The following is a 13940-nucleotide window of genomic DNA, read 5'->3' as shown; positions in this document are numbered from 1 at the left end:
TGCGTCGTTATATACATGCGATTGTATCATTTAAGATGTGACTGGGTCTCTCCCCAGTCGGCTGGTAACCTCAAATTTTTGGGCAGTGTGTACTGCCCCCGGCAACTGCCTGGACTCGTACATCGCAGATTACACAGTCCGTACAACCGACAATAACACTCGTCGGCCCTCGGGCACGCCTGCTCATTCAAGAGCCCCAAATCCACCCCATTTCCAGTCCCTGCCCTCAAGTCCTCCGGGTCAATAAACAGAATATGCCAAATATACGACAAGATCCTCCCAGCAACCCTATCATCCGGCGGGGCCGCCCCCTTCCGCCGCGAAGGACCAGCCCCCATCCCATCAAGCAACCACTGCCGCAACGCAACATACTCCGCGCGAGAATGCCGCCAGATATTCTTCCTGGCGACAACAAACTGCGCACAGCACTGCGACCGCACCGCGTCATTGCGCCCGAGCTTCGCAGCAAGGAACCCCTCCCGCTCGTTCCCACCAAACAACACCCCCAGCGCCGCCGGCAGCGCCGAATCCGACGCCGCGCGCGCACTCCACGGCTCAAGCACAGACTGCACCCGGTTCTCCAGACTCCCCTGCGGCGCGGCCGACGCGGCGCACGTGCTCACGCTCCAGTCGCAGCGGAGATTATGGTACCCGTGATGTTCCAGCGCAGCGGGGATGTTAAGCGAGGCGAGGAGCGCGGCGTTATCGTATGCTGGGTGATCGTTGTGCCAGGCGTAGCGCGAACCGTGTACGAAGACAGCGCCTGCGGCGGGGATGGACTCGTAGTTGTCTATCAGGAAGGTGAGGTAGGCCATTGCTTCGTGGCCGCGGTTTGCGGGGACCTGCAGCGTGGATGCGGTGGGGGTGAGACTGTCGACGGTGTAGATGCAGAGGTGGTAGGTTTTGGACAGAGAATCAAGCCAGGAGGGGTCACCGTCTGCCGTGACGCGGGAGACCACCAGGGCTGGTTTGGTGGTTTTGCTTAGACCGGGGCATCTTCCGCGGGAGGGCGGGATGGGGGAGGACGATTTGTAGCGGATATGTGTCCATGGGAACGTTTTGATGCGGGAGGTTGGGCGGTTGAGGAAGAGGAGGAGGAAGATACCGCCCAGGACGGTGAGGTGGAAGAGAGACCGCAGTGTTTTGCGTCTCATGGGGTCTATTGTCTGTCATACATGGTGTAGGTTAGAGGATGTGACTGTTGGGATATTCGCCTCCGGGCGATCCGGTCAAAGGGCCCGGAAGGATTGCACAGCCTCATTCCAGCCTCCGTCGACGCAGGGGGGCAGCGGAGATGGAAAGGTGTAAAACCTTGATCAGACAGATGAGGTCGTCAATCACAGACCAGAGAAATAAAAGCATAATCGTTTCTATGCCTTACTTCTTCTATTCAAGGCCCCATCTGATACAATTCTTACCCTAGACAAGCTCATGCGGAGCCTCGACAAGCCACACAGCTTCGTTCTGATTGGTCTATAGATACCCAGAGGGCTTGGCATTACCTGTATCGGGTTAGTAAAAGCTTGGTCTGGAATTCGTCTAGAAGCCTGCCCGATTAGGAAGTGGCACTATTGCGTCAAAGTACTCTAGATGCTGCAGTTTTATCTAGCCTCTACTAACAGAACCCAACAAGGTCAAAACTTTGTTTTCAGTCGCCAACCCCCCGCCACTCCCCTGGCAATCACAAACGCCACAAACGACGCCAGATACAACACCCCACCAAACACAATCAACCCCCAGTACTCCCCATGGTTATACTCCTGGATCGCACCCGCAATAGGAATCGCAGTCAACGTCCCTATACTCACCAGCGTAAAGGTCGTCCCATTACGCTTCCCATAGTCCTCCGTCCGGCAGACCTGCGAGATACACACGGGTGTTAAGCTAATCGCCGCGCCGCTCCAGAACCCGAAGCATGTCGCGTAGGCGATGATGGCGCCGTCGTTATCCCCGGCTGTATACCACAGGGCCAGGGTCAATACGGCGCATACTAGCGCCGTCAATGACATGATGTTGAATCGGCCGACGCGGTCAGCGAGTAACCCCGGCAACGCGCGGCCGGGGATCGCGCCGACGTTCAGGAAAACGCTGAGCTTGTATGCGAGAGACGAGTCCATGCCGGCGTGGAGGCCGTACGAGGAGATGTAGGTGTACGGTATGAACACGGCAAACTCCACCAACCAGACTGCAAGCGTGGTGACTGCATAATTGGGCTCACGGAGCGCTTTGAAGTCGACCGCCATTCCGGCTTGATGGTTGGGCGGGAGGCGGGTGCGAAGTAAAAGGCAGGCGAGCGCACACAGCACGAAGCAGATGATGCCGATGATCCGCAGAGCCCAGGTGAATCCGAGTGTAGGGCCGAGGTAGAGAATGATCAACGGGAAGAAGACTCCGCCCAGTCCGCCTGCGGTGCAGGCTATCCCTGTGGCCAGTCCACGACGGACGTTGAACCAGTGGCCGACAGCTGCGATGGCTGGTGTGAAAAGACAGCATGAGGAGATGCCGCCAAGAACGCTGAAGGAAAGGAAGATTTGGTAGTATTCTGTGGTTGTCAGCTTGCCTGCATGTGAGACGGGAGGCAGGGACGTACCTGTACTCTCGCTGAAGAAGAAAACGGCCAACACAATGCCAATTGACCCCGGCAGGACAACTGGAAGCACGCCTCGGCTGTCAAAGATGGGACCTGTAACCATTAGAAGGGATCGAACGCGAGGCAGGGGCTGCATACCAACTTGCGCACTGCCAAAGTACAAGAAGAAACTGAACACGCCAAAAATCCACCCAACACTCGAGGGAGAATAACTAGCGAGCTGATGCTCGGCCGTCCATGCATGCAGCACCCCTATTGTATTCAAAAGACCCATTGATGGAATCATTGCACACCATGACCCCACTACTACCAGCCAGGCCCGAAGGCCCCCCTCGGGGAACTTTTCGTCAATGGAATCATCGGAATATTGTCCTTCTGTCTGGATATGGGGCCTGTACAGGCTGTTTGGTTGTTTTTCGACAGCAGCCATATTCTCATCTTTCATTGGTGTCAAATCCGCAATACCATGAGAATTCGGTAATCACTAGTCCACCTTCAAAATGGACAAAAGGCAATGAAGACCCAATTCTTCCCAATTGAGCGGCTATCTAGCTCATATATTGTTGACCCAAATCAGCAATTAGGGTTGGATCACCTCGGATTTCTGATACCCGGCCGATCATTGAACAGAAGAAAACGGGGAGAAGGTTAAGAGGATGACCCAAATAGGATATGTTTGCAAGAAGTCGCTAGAAGCAGAAATTGACTCTAGCTCGATCTATACCCACTTTTCTCCTGGTGTTGAGTTGTTCATTCGCTTTCCACGCCCCACATCTTGTCATCCCGACGGCGCTCGCCGCCAACCGGGGAGATCCCGAACCAGTAGTTACTGTTTTACTCAAGATCAAGATCGTTGCCCTGAGGCCCCTGATATGCTATGGGTGGTATTCGTGCTGTTTGGTACGTAATAAAGAAGCGCTAACCAGACGCAGGCCCGTGCGTCCATAACTATGTGTCATGTCGTGTTCTCAGGCATGCCCGCATGGCTCAAGTGTCTTCTACCCCCATCTATCGAAGATTAGGCAGCTGGTATGGTTGTCTAAAACTCTCGGTGTTGAGTGTTTTTTGTCTGTGAGGGCTACAAGTCAGTGTCAGGTCACTTATAACTGCTGATGAGAATTAAATGTCACGATGTAGCATGTATACATGGAAGATATACGATGCTTCGGTAGCAATACATGATTACCATCAGCTTCAATATAAACGACCTGTTCGTAACGTTATATACATAATGCTCTCAAGATTTGAACGTGGGGTTAGCGTATATATCGCGACATTATAGAGCAGGGGTGTCCGCAAAACACGCCACCGAGAAATCCTCAGGATACCGACCACCAGCAACCTCCGCCGCATTGCAAGCCGACCGAACCTCCTTTTCTTCCTCGGCAGACAACTCAACACTCAAACTGCCCAGATTTTCCTTCAACCGCTCGACCTTGGTCGTCCCGGGAATAGGAAAGATATCATCCCCCTGCGCCATCAACCAAGCCAACGTCAACTGCGCCGGCGTGACCCCCTTCTTCGCCGCAACCGCCTTCAGCTTCTCCACCAGCTCCAAATTCTTCGGGAAGTTCTCCTCGCTGAACCGAGGCGACAGCCGGCGGAAATCGCCCTCCTCGAAATCATCCGCCGAGGTAATAGCCCCAGTCAAGAACCCCCGACTTAGCGGCGAGTACGCCACGACCGCGACGCCGAGCTCGCGGGCCGTCTCGAGCAGTCGGTACTGCGGGCTCTCGATTTCCAGCGCAAAAGGCGAGTATTCCATCTGCACGGCGCTGATGGGGTGGACCTTGTGCGCGCGCCGCAGTGAGTCTGCGCTGCACTCGCTCAGGCCTAGGTATTTGATCTTGCCTTCTGCCTTGAGCTGTGCCATTGCCTCGACGGTTTTTTCGATGGGTGTCTTGAGGTCGAGTCGGTGGCAGTAGTAGAGGTCAATGGTCTTAATGCCGAGGCGGGCGAGGGAGCGATCGCATGCTTCGCGGACGTATTCGGGTGAGGAGTCGACGATGCGTTGTCCATCTGCTCCCACGCGGAGGGCAAATTTGGTTGCGAGGAAGATGTGGTCTCGTTTGGTGGGATTGGCTTTGAACCATTTGCCGAGGAGGTCCTCGCTGTCGCCGTATATGTCCGCTGGATTCCGTTAGTGGGATTCATGGGAACCTGGTAAGGTACATACCGCTATCCCAGAATGTTTCGCCTAGCTCATAAGCAGCATCGAGCAGGGCAAGTCGCTCGGGGTCGGGTCTGGCGGTGCCGTAGAAGGAACTCAGGCCCATCAACCCGAAGCCGAGTCGGGGGACCTGGGGGCCGTTCTTTCCCAGGGGACGAGTTGGAAGGGTAGGCATGATGATTGTACGGACTGGATGGCTTCAATGTGATTGTCATGTTATGATGGGACACCCAGCGTCCTTTTATATGTGGAATATGTGGGAAGTTTAATTGTGGAGTGACATCAGCGGAGACGGTCGCTGCGGAAATAAGACGTATAAATCCGTTGATGACATTTTGAACGGAAATAACACTGGAGGGCAGAGCTTATATGACCGACCAAACTCTATTAGAGTTATGCTTGGGAAAACAGTATAACTATTGCACTTCCGGCTGACCCGCGGTTCAATCACTGGAAATACCAAACGCCTTCCGGACTTTGGCACCCAGCCCCTTCACCCTCTCAATAGACTCATTGGAGAACACAAACCGGATATACTGGCTCCCGTGCACCTCTCCCCATCCATCCATCGCAGTTGCGCACACTCCCTGTTCCAGCAGAAGCCTCGACGCGGTGCTCCCGTCCAACCCGAAATCGCTCACGCGGAGAAGAAGGCTCCATCCGCCCGCGGGGATCCCGACGGGTAATCCATCGAGTTCCGCGACGACAAGATCCCGGCGGGCCTGTAGTTCAGCCACATAGGGCGCCATCGCCTCTGATGACCTGTCCAGCGCAACAGCCACGGCTTCCTGAGCGATCCCAACAGGCACAACGACATTGGCCATAGAGACCGCCGCAATGTCGCTGATGAGGTCCTCTGGTCCCACGATCCAGCCAACACGCCATCCGATCATCCGCAGCTCTTTCGCGGACGAGCCGACGGTAACCGTCCGTTCGAACATGCCAGGTAAACTGGCAGGGTGAATCACCGGCCGCGCATCGAAAACCAGACGCTCCATTGCGGCGTCCAGAATGAGAAGCAGGTCGTTCTGTACACAGATCTCCGCAATGATCGTCCAGTCCTCCAGGGTAAAGTAGCCCCCGCTTGGCATCGACGGCGACATGAGCAGCATCGCAGTAGTTTTGTCAGTAACAGCCGCCCGTAGTGCGGCCTGATCCAGCCTCCACTCCTTCCCTGGCTGGAAGGCGAAGGGCACAAGCTTGGGGACGCCGCCCGCGAGCAGGACCCGATTGATGAGCCCCCGGTAGGTCGGATCCGTTAATATCACCTCGGCGCCTTCCTCGATAGTTGCCAGCAGGACATTCAGGATGCCGGATAGCCCGCCCACGGAGATCACGCAGTTGCGCTCGCCGGAATATGTCATGCCAGACAGGTGCGAGACGTGTCTGGCTGCGGCGTCTTTCAGGCGGGCTTTGCCGGTGAATGGGAGGTAACTGTTACATGCGTCGTCGGTGAGTGCGTGTTTCGTGTAGGCTAAAGCCTCTGGATCAGGGGGGACGTTGACGTCTAGATTTTCCAGGCGGAGGTAGTCGTTGCTTCCTGCGTCGGCGATCTGGGCCATTTGATCGACATTGATGCCTTGGAGGTGGTTGAGTCGTCTGGGGCGAGTACGAGGCATGTTGACGTCTACGATCTCAGACGTATGTTAGAAGTCTGGATACTTGGATAATAGTGATCATGAATGGCCCAGATGCGTCAGTTTATATACCGAATACTGAGAACCCCGCACTTGGGATTCACTGCTCGTATTCACTGATAGCATAACATTCGCACTACAGCATTATTATAAATGTTCGTTCTGGGAAATGGTAGCAGCAATTTTTCGAATTATGATCTATTATACCTATTCGGGCATCATCGAGTGCAGTGACTCATCTGGAGAATAACAATGCAACTATTGGCTGGCCCGAGGCCGAACACGAAGTGGTATGTTTATAGAGCTTAGATTGCCTGCAACCAAGCCAAGACAAAACAAAACACCTAAGAAAATGTTGAGAATCACAATGCATCGTGTTCTTCGTCCCGGTCGAAACATACAATCCTACCATATCCAGTTACGGACTTTTCGAAGAGCCTACATGACGACCCAAGGACTCAACACTCAACCAAAGCAAGCGTGGCATCCGCCCCCAGAAGGCAGCCCTGCTTTGTCGAGATACCGGCGCAGAACGTAGAGAAGCTCAAGGTTAGTCAATCAAACACAGGAAAGGCGTTTCTAACGAGAGCAGACATTCTATACCTCTTTGTTCCCATCGTGGGAATGGAAACCAGCGCATGGTGAAGCGACTGAGGATGGAACTCAGATGCGGCATTTCAAGTTCTCTGAACCTCGAGGTATTTTCCCCCTCCGTAGGTGTGTCGGAGGCTGATGGTGTAGGACTTGCCGGTGCAATTATCAAAATGACTCAGGATGGGCCGGGAATAGAGCAGCCGGTGGCTCGAGGGGTGACTGTCTATTACATTGTCGATTCTCTTGAATTGGTCAGCTCATCTACCCGTTTGATGAAGAAATGCTGATTGAGTTAGATGGAGAAACGGGTAAACAAGCTAGGTGGACGCGTCATTCAGGCGAAGACGACTGAGAGTGCGTATGGTTCTCTTATGAAGTTCAGCGATCCGGAGGGGAACAAGTTTGGTTGTTATGAGGTACGCCGTTGATGCCTAGAGCAGTCTACAATTGAGCTGTTTGTTCTGTTATGATGTATGATGTTTGGCTAGTCTGGTTGCTGCGCAATAAGCAGTTCTAGAGATTTATTTAGGAGCGATCAGGCGAGGTACATTTCAAGGACAGAAGCCCAAAGCCTGGGAATGCAATGCTGGAATGTATGTAGGAATGACATGAATTCTCGGTGATCAGCCTCAACATCAAAAACACTTCACATAACACAATTCGATCTCTCTCTATCCCAACGTGGTATAAAATCCAAAACAGGAACAAATGTAATCCAGTCTCCAAGTCAATGGATTATACATAATTCCAGTATAGCAGTAAACACGCGCAACTCAAAGTAGAACTATTCGTTCTCAGAGTGAAGACCCCTGTGGAAGCAGCTGGGGACGGTCTCCTCCTGGACACAGACACCCGTCGTCGGGCAGTAGGCAGTACCCGGCCCGCAGGTCTTGAGGACGGGGGCGCCTCCGGCAGCGCATTCGTAGAAGTTGTGGCAGTTGACGCTATCGGGCCATGCCTCCCCGACCTTGCAGTACGCGATTCCTGCGGTGGCGGATGAGAAGAGGAGAGAGGCCGCCAGTGCGGACAGGGCTTGGTAGATGAAGTGCATTTCGACGGTAGACTGGGAAGACTTAGTAACGTATGGATGGCTTTGAGTAGGTGAAAGTACCTGAGTATTGGCCTGAGAGGTAATAAGCGAAGATGCGAGAGGGTATCTGGAAGATTGAAACTTGATTCTCAATTGATGTTTTGAAAGGATGGTTGATATTGAATGAGCTCGAAGTCATGGCCATCAAGCCATCTTTATACCTTTTCCGTGTCCATAAGATGTAGAAAACGGATATCCTCTCGCCCAACATCCAAATAGTGGCACGTATATTGACCTTCCGCAGACGATTCAGACATGGCCTGTGGTAACTGTTTTCGTATACCTCAGTGAAGTTAGACTGAGATTGGCTACAAGATAATTTCGAGCATCAACTACATAGGAAAATGAGCATAATGCAAGCGACAGACAGTCTATTCCGAGAACGTACAGGAATGTGCCAGGCCATATTCTCGGGCCATACATGAAGTGATTCCTTCCACGTGGCTGCTGGATATCATTGCGCATATTGTGTCCTCTATCCAGTTGATGTCAGATCTCTAAATTAAGGACCTGGGAAGTGTCGTGCTAGAAGATTGAACATTAACTCGGGGGATGTTATGGTACGGCTTCTTCCTGTACATCCTGGCTTGCTTTTGGTATTCCTCCTTGACAACCAACAACTGCGTATGCTGCCGGTAGAGCATTGTGTAATTGATACTGGCTATTGTTAAACCGTATACACATTCAGGTTACCAAGTGTTGGACGAGGGGCCAAGGGATGAGGGCCGCCAGCAGCCCCGCCGTGGAATGCTGGAATGCTGGAATGTGGAATAGCATCCGCAGCCACACATCTTTATTTTATCCCTGTGTTTATTTCTGAAAACAAAGGTCGCTCGCAGTTCGCTGTTGTATCCGAGCTTATGATCGACATAGGAGCAATCAACGGAAAAACAGGTGGACGTGATTGCTGTCTACCTAGTGTATGCTTTCCGCGAAAGGGTTTACTGAGTAGGTTATGGGTCAGCATATTCTCTCTTATCCCGTGCCATCCAGTAGTAATACCGATTATGGAATTACCTGATGTTGCGGTTATCGCATATGTTCCAAGGGCTGCGGTTGCGTGAATCAAGCATAATTAAACGAAACTATGTAGCTTAACGCCACCTTGGTCAATGTAGGCTGAGTTTGACTTCAGCCACCCCGGCTAAGAATGCACTCTTAATGGAACACCATATTGGCTTGGAGGGTGAAGTCTGGGCTGGCTTACGTACCGGAATAGTCAAGCTTAACTTGCTCAACGAAAGGGAACTACTGATCCGCTGTTTTACAAACAAGCCTTGTTGTCCCGCATGAGCCAGACTTTATTGTGGAGTACTGGAAAGAGGAGTTCACATAGATTCCTTGGTTATCATTTTGTCTTCACTTGGTTTTAACTTATCAGTCAGTGGTCCGTTGTAAGAGCCCGGAGGTCATAGTCTGGAGTCGTTGTAATTCAAGTCATGGATGTAGACCGGCCTTGTCGCGAGGATATCCTAGTCATTCTGTATTATCTGCCTATGAAAAATATGATGATCACTACAGTTCATATCAACGTTGAATCAAGTGTCTCCATGTTTAGCCGAATATTGCTGGAGCCTTCGGAGTCCGGTTGACATGTCCCCTCTTTTGGCGGCAAGCGAGCAACGCCAAGTCAGCCTTGGAGTCGACCGACATTACATCTTTGTGGCCATTCGCCAGGGCTATGGAGATTGTCCGTGATGCAGCCTTGGCTCGTATCGTCAAACATGATCGCTGTCTGCCAAGGACGGTGGCTTCCTTGCTTCCATCGTGACTGGTTCTTCGTGCATCGAATACGAGGATCTACGCGTCCAGCCCCTAGAAATGGTGATGGCAGAGACTACAAGGCTGGTGGGGTTTAATCATAAGAAAAGGGGCCACCCAGTTGAACTGATCGATCTTCGTTTGCTTTCTTGGTTGTCAATTTTCCATCCAAACCACATTCTCTTGCGATCCACTCCTAACCACAGCAAAATGAAGTGGTCAACTCTTCTCCCTTTGGCTCTCTCCACATTTTCTCTCCTCCCCTCCACAGGCGCATGGGAAGTAACATGGACCGACGCCGACAACCAAAAGCACAGCCAATCCGGCACTGGCCCCAGCGACTGCATCGTGATCGATAACCCCAAGGGCAACATATTCAAGATCGACTCCCAGGGCGAAAAGGGTATCAACATGCTCCTTTTCACAAACAACAAGTGCGATGGCAAGCCAAGTGGCATGGCCACCGAGGTCTTCTCCAAGGCCTCTTCCCAGGATCTGCTCGGCTTCCAGGTCGTAGCTCTTTCAACCGCAACGACGGCAACCGCCACGACTGGAAAATCTGTCAGCCGAGTTGCGACGACGTTCCCGGCCAGTGAGACGGCCTCGACGAGCGCCAGCGATAACGGTGGATCGATGACGATTCAACCTACGGATTCGATGACGATCCAGCCGACGGATGAGATGAGCACAACTGCGACTGCGACTGCGACTGCGACCACAACTTCGACTGCTGGAAGCTCCAGCACAGCGTCTTCGAGGACTTCGAGTGCGGCGAGCGCAGCTACCTCCAATGCAGCAGGCCAGCTGACTTCGAACGGGGATATGGTGAAGGGGCTCGTTGGTACGATCTTCGGGTTTGCTTTGGTACAATATATGATTTAGCGGGCTATATACGGATGACTCCTCCTTGGACCTGTACGCTTGCGGTGCTTGTATCTCAAGTTGTCTGGCCCAGGACGCGTCTATTTGCCCCTTCTTCTATTACTCTACGCTTCTTACGACCATTCCTATGATTAATTGTAATATATCGACTTTGTGCATACCATGGATGAGTCCATTCAAATATAATTGCGAAGATGGCATGCCCTTTAAACGGGACTCAAACTAAATTGATACTTTTCTACTACATTCATCGAAGATTTATCTCGAGTCATTCTATTGATCGGTCCTTTCGTATGTTAAAAATATTCTAGTGAATGACTTTCCAACAATTTAAATCGAGACATCTAAACAATGACAATGCAACATTCTAACAATATCTCAAAGAAACTCCACCACCTCCGCCGGCTCAAACGCATCCGTATCCGGTGGCAACATACGAACAGGGATCTCGAATTCCTCCCTCATCTGCCCCGCGACCTCCTCGCTGTACCTGTGCACCTCATTTATATTTGCCTTACCCACCAGCTCATAGTGCCGCTTAATGCGCGCAGGGAGCTCATCCAGCTTCACAAGCCCGGTCTGGACAAGCTCACTCTGCAATTCCAACCAGTACGCTCCCCGGATAGTGGGCCCTGGCACTCCATCGCGGTAGTAGAGCATGGCCAGCGCCTCGGCGAACTGGTCGGGGGTCGGTATCTTGACCGGGCAGTCGGCGAGGTCCATCCGGCCGAGAAGCTCTCGCGGCGAGAACTCTGGTAGCCTTGCATCGTTAGCAATCATGTAGTGCGGATCGTCGGCGTCGGGAGCGCAAGCCGGGATTGCCGGGGCTGTCCAGAGCAAGTCGGACTTTCGGTGGAGTTCGACTCTGAACCACTTTCTTGGGTCGCCTTTTTGCTTGATGTTGAAATGGGCATAGGTGGGGGGGGTGCGCAGCGATTTGGCTGGATGGCGGGGCATGTCTGGCCAAGATGGCAGACGGGGAACTTGGCTGCCTCTAGGACATTGCTTGCTTTGTCAATTAGATCGTCGGCTATGACGAAACTGAAGTCCTGTTGGTTGGTTAGATCAAGGTAAGCTGTAGTTGGGACAAGTACTTACTGAGACGTGGAGAGGTACTCCGTAGAGATTGAAGACGAGATCGCCCCAGAAAAGATTGGGGATGTTATGGGCATTCAGCAGGCTGGAAATCGAGCAGACCAACTCCTGGTTGGCTGCGAGGTCTCCTCTGAATTTGAAGTCTGCCATCGTGTCGGCACGTATGGATTATCAGTCGAGCTGTATCAATCTCTGTCCGGAGTGCAACTAGTATATATAGTCCTAGTCGAGGGTCCGTCCATTGTAACAATTGTCACCGTCTTTGTTGACAGAGATGTGTCAAAGAAAAGTGAGACAAGTGCCAGTGACAGACTCGGCAATATCAAGCTTTCAAGTCGGATATGTTGGATGATATTGAGAAAGAGTCGACGGGTTGCCTTTTTCGACGTTGAGACCCCTGAGCAGGTCAAAGACACCAGTGCGACAGATCCATCTTATCTTTGATGTGATCTCCATTTGTCTTGGAGAATGGTCGAGGCGTAGTGCTGTTTCAGCAACAAACAAAACATACCGTTACCCTACCCTATTACCGGCACGTCCTCAAAGACATCCTAACGAAAAATCACAAAGATGTACGAATGACCGCGTTCCGCCTTGGGAGCCTCGCACGGCTCGGGGCCCGGTATGAAAGAAGCTATTCGGGTGAGTTCCCGGGAGTGTTTCATCCTCCATTTTTGAGCATCATTATACACAATGTCGAAAGTCGACCTCCGCTAGCCGACCGAGAGAAACATATCGCAGCCAAAGTCACTCGAGCACATTACCCAAGACCTCTGGTTGAGGTCTTTCAATCTCGACACACTTCTTGCCATAACTGAACGAGGTATCGGCTTCAGTCATTGAACAACCACATGAAGTTGCCTTGATTGTAAAGAAGTGTCTCAACCTCTAGAATGAAGAGACAATGGACCTATTTTTTCTCGGACATTTGATACGTTGATGAATAACATGCGAGCTCCGTCGTGGTAACAAGCAGTCCAGGCACATATTCGTCACCTTTTAAACACCCTAAGCTCACCATGCTCTTGGAAAGCCCCAGCCCCTAATCACTCACGATCCGGATATCTTCGAAGGTCGTGTCATGCACCACCATGTCGGATCGACGGACCACGTAAGGGATGGTCATGAAGAGCTCGATATACGCGAGACTAACATGTGGGCAGCGGTTCTCATCTTCGTACTGGCATGGATTCAACTCACGTATGCCCACACACATTCTGCTCCCCGGGAAAACGACACGATATACTTGGTCAAACGACTCGGCTGGCCCGATGCTTCGATCCAGCGCTCTGGCCTAAAGGTGTGCAGGTCCCGGAAGAGAGACGGATCTTGATTTAGTTTCAGGACCCTCTCTTTGATTACCGGAGAGAGAGCCCTGATGGATTACTTGGAGAAGAAATGCTTTGGTGGAACTGGTGATGGTCATGGCTGACTGTGGAGATGGTAGACATGGGGGCAGCAGTTATATGAACCCATTGGGGATCTCTGTCGTGTTTGTGTGCTGCGCCGGCGTAAATCGTATCGTAGAACAAGGGCTCTTTGATGTGTAGATCACGAGGATTGATCCGGACGATTGGGCCTGGCTGATGCGAGAGACAAGATGACTGACAGTACACAATCAACATTAGCGTATCTCTCATGCATCTTTTCGATTTGGAAGAAGAACTGGCCCCCCTTGATCACATCGTAGTAAAACTCGTAGAGGAAGGTAGCCGCGGTCAATTTCGGACCTGGGTATCTGATTAACGGGTGGAAGAAGAGATGATAGATCGCTTGTACAAGAAAGTAGAAGACAGCATAACCCAGAGCCAGTGGCAGCCAGGAAGACAATAGCCATCACTTTGGTGATTCGCACTGATGAAGAGTGGTGGAAGGAGAATTGGGACGGGGCATAGACGAATACATATATGAAATCCCCCATTATCTATAGCAACCGGCAGGACCCTTCCTTATGGACGATGCCGATCACAAAAGTCTGCATAGAGGAGTGTTAGGCACACCGATCGGAAACCCTTTCGCCCGCAGGATCAGCTGGGAGACACCTAGCTCAAATTGTACGTTGCCAATTGGATGCGATCTAGCAATCTTCTAAAGGATAAGCGGTCAGCCCAATAGGATCCG

General features: G+C 52.0%; 7 protein-coding genes across 7 annotated transcripts; 1 reads left to right on the top strand and 6 right to left on the bottom strand.

Annotated features, from left to right (window-relative positions):
• Nucleotides 1-26: 26 nt before the first annotated feature.
• On the bottom strand, nt 27-1154 carry ALT_2763 (DUF3431 domain-containing protein; the record flags this gene model as incomplete). The annotated part of the gene is made up of 1 exon (XM_089599424.1): nt 27-1154. The coding sequence occupies one exon, from the start codon at nt 1152-1154 to the stop codon at nt 27-29; it is 1128 nt and encodes a 375-aa protein (XP_089456167.1).
• A 480-nt stretch (nt 1155-1634) lies between these two features.
• On the bottom strand, nt 1635-3035 carry ALT_2762 (putative oxalate/formate antiporter; the record flags this gene model as incomplete). The annotated part of the gene is made up of 1 exon (XM_089599423.1): nt 1635-3035. One exon carries the CDS (start codon nt 3033-3035, stop codon nt 1635-1637), a length of 1401 nt encoding a protein of 466 aa, XP_089456166.1.
• An 831-nt stretch (nt 3036-3866) lies between these two features.
• Nucleotides 3867-4935, bottom strand: ALT_2761 (aldo-keto reductase yakc [NADP(+)]; the record flags this gene model as incomplete). The annotated part of the gene is made up of 2 exons (XM_033561323.2): nt 3867-4720; nt 4767-4935. The coding sequence occupies 2 exons, from the start codon at nt 4933-4935 to the stop codon at nt 3867-3869; spliced, it is 1023 nt and encodes a 340-aa protein (XP_033417214.2).
• Nucleotides 4936-5203: 268 nt separating this feature from the next.
• Nucleotides 5204-6379, bottom strand: ALT_2760 (pyridoxal phosphate-dependent aminotransferase; the record flags this gene model as incomplete). Its single annotated transcript, XM_033561322.2, has 1 exon — nt 5204-6379. One exon carries the CDS (start codon nt 6377-6379, stop codon nt 5204-5206), a length of 1176 nt encoding a protein of 391 aa, XP_033417213.2.
• Nucleotides 6380-7775: 1396 nt separating this feature from the next.
• ALT_2759 (carbohydrate-binding module family 14 protein) lies at nt 7776-8042 on the bottom strand (the record flags this gene model as incomplete). Its single annotated transcript, XM_033561321.2, has 1 exon — nt 7776-8042. The coding sequence occupies one exon, from the start codon at nt 8040-8042 to the stop codon at nt 7776-7778; it is 267 nt and encodes an 88-aa protein (XP_033417212.2).
• A 2010-nt stretch (nt 8043-10052) lies between these two features.
• Nucleotides 10053-10724, top strand: ALT_2758 (uncharacterized protein; the record flags this gene model as incomplete). Its single annotated transcript, XM_033561320.2, has 1 exon — nt 10053-10724. One exon carries the CDS (start codon nt 10053-10055, stop codon nt 10722-10724), a length of 672 nt encoding a protein of 223 aa, XP_033417211.2.
• Nucleotides 10725-11102: 378 nt separating this feature from the next.
• ALT_2757 (uncharacterized protein) lies at nt 11103-11969 on the bottom strand (the record flags this gene model as incomplete). The annotated part of the gene is made up of 2 exons (XM_089599422.1): nt 11103-11729; nt 11823-11969. 2 exons carry the CDS (start codon nt 11967-11969, stop codon nt 11103-11105), a joined length of 774 nt encoding a protein of 257 aa, XP_089456165.1.
• Nucleotides 11970-13940: the final 1971 nt, after the last annotated feature.

Source organism: Aspergillus lentulus, assembly GCF_001445615.1.
Source record: "Aspergillus lentulus DNA, contig: Alt05, strain: IFM 54703, whole genome shotgun sequence".
In the NCBI taxonomy this organism is placed as follows: Eukaryota; Fungi; Ascomycota; class Eurotiomycetes; order Eurotiales; family Aspergillaceae; genus Aspergillus; species Aspergillus lentulus.
This window is presented reverse-complemented; position numbering and strand designations above follow the sequence as displayed.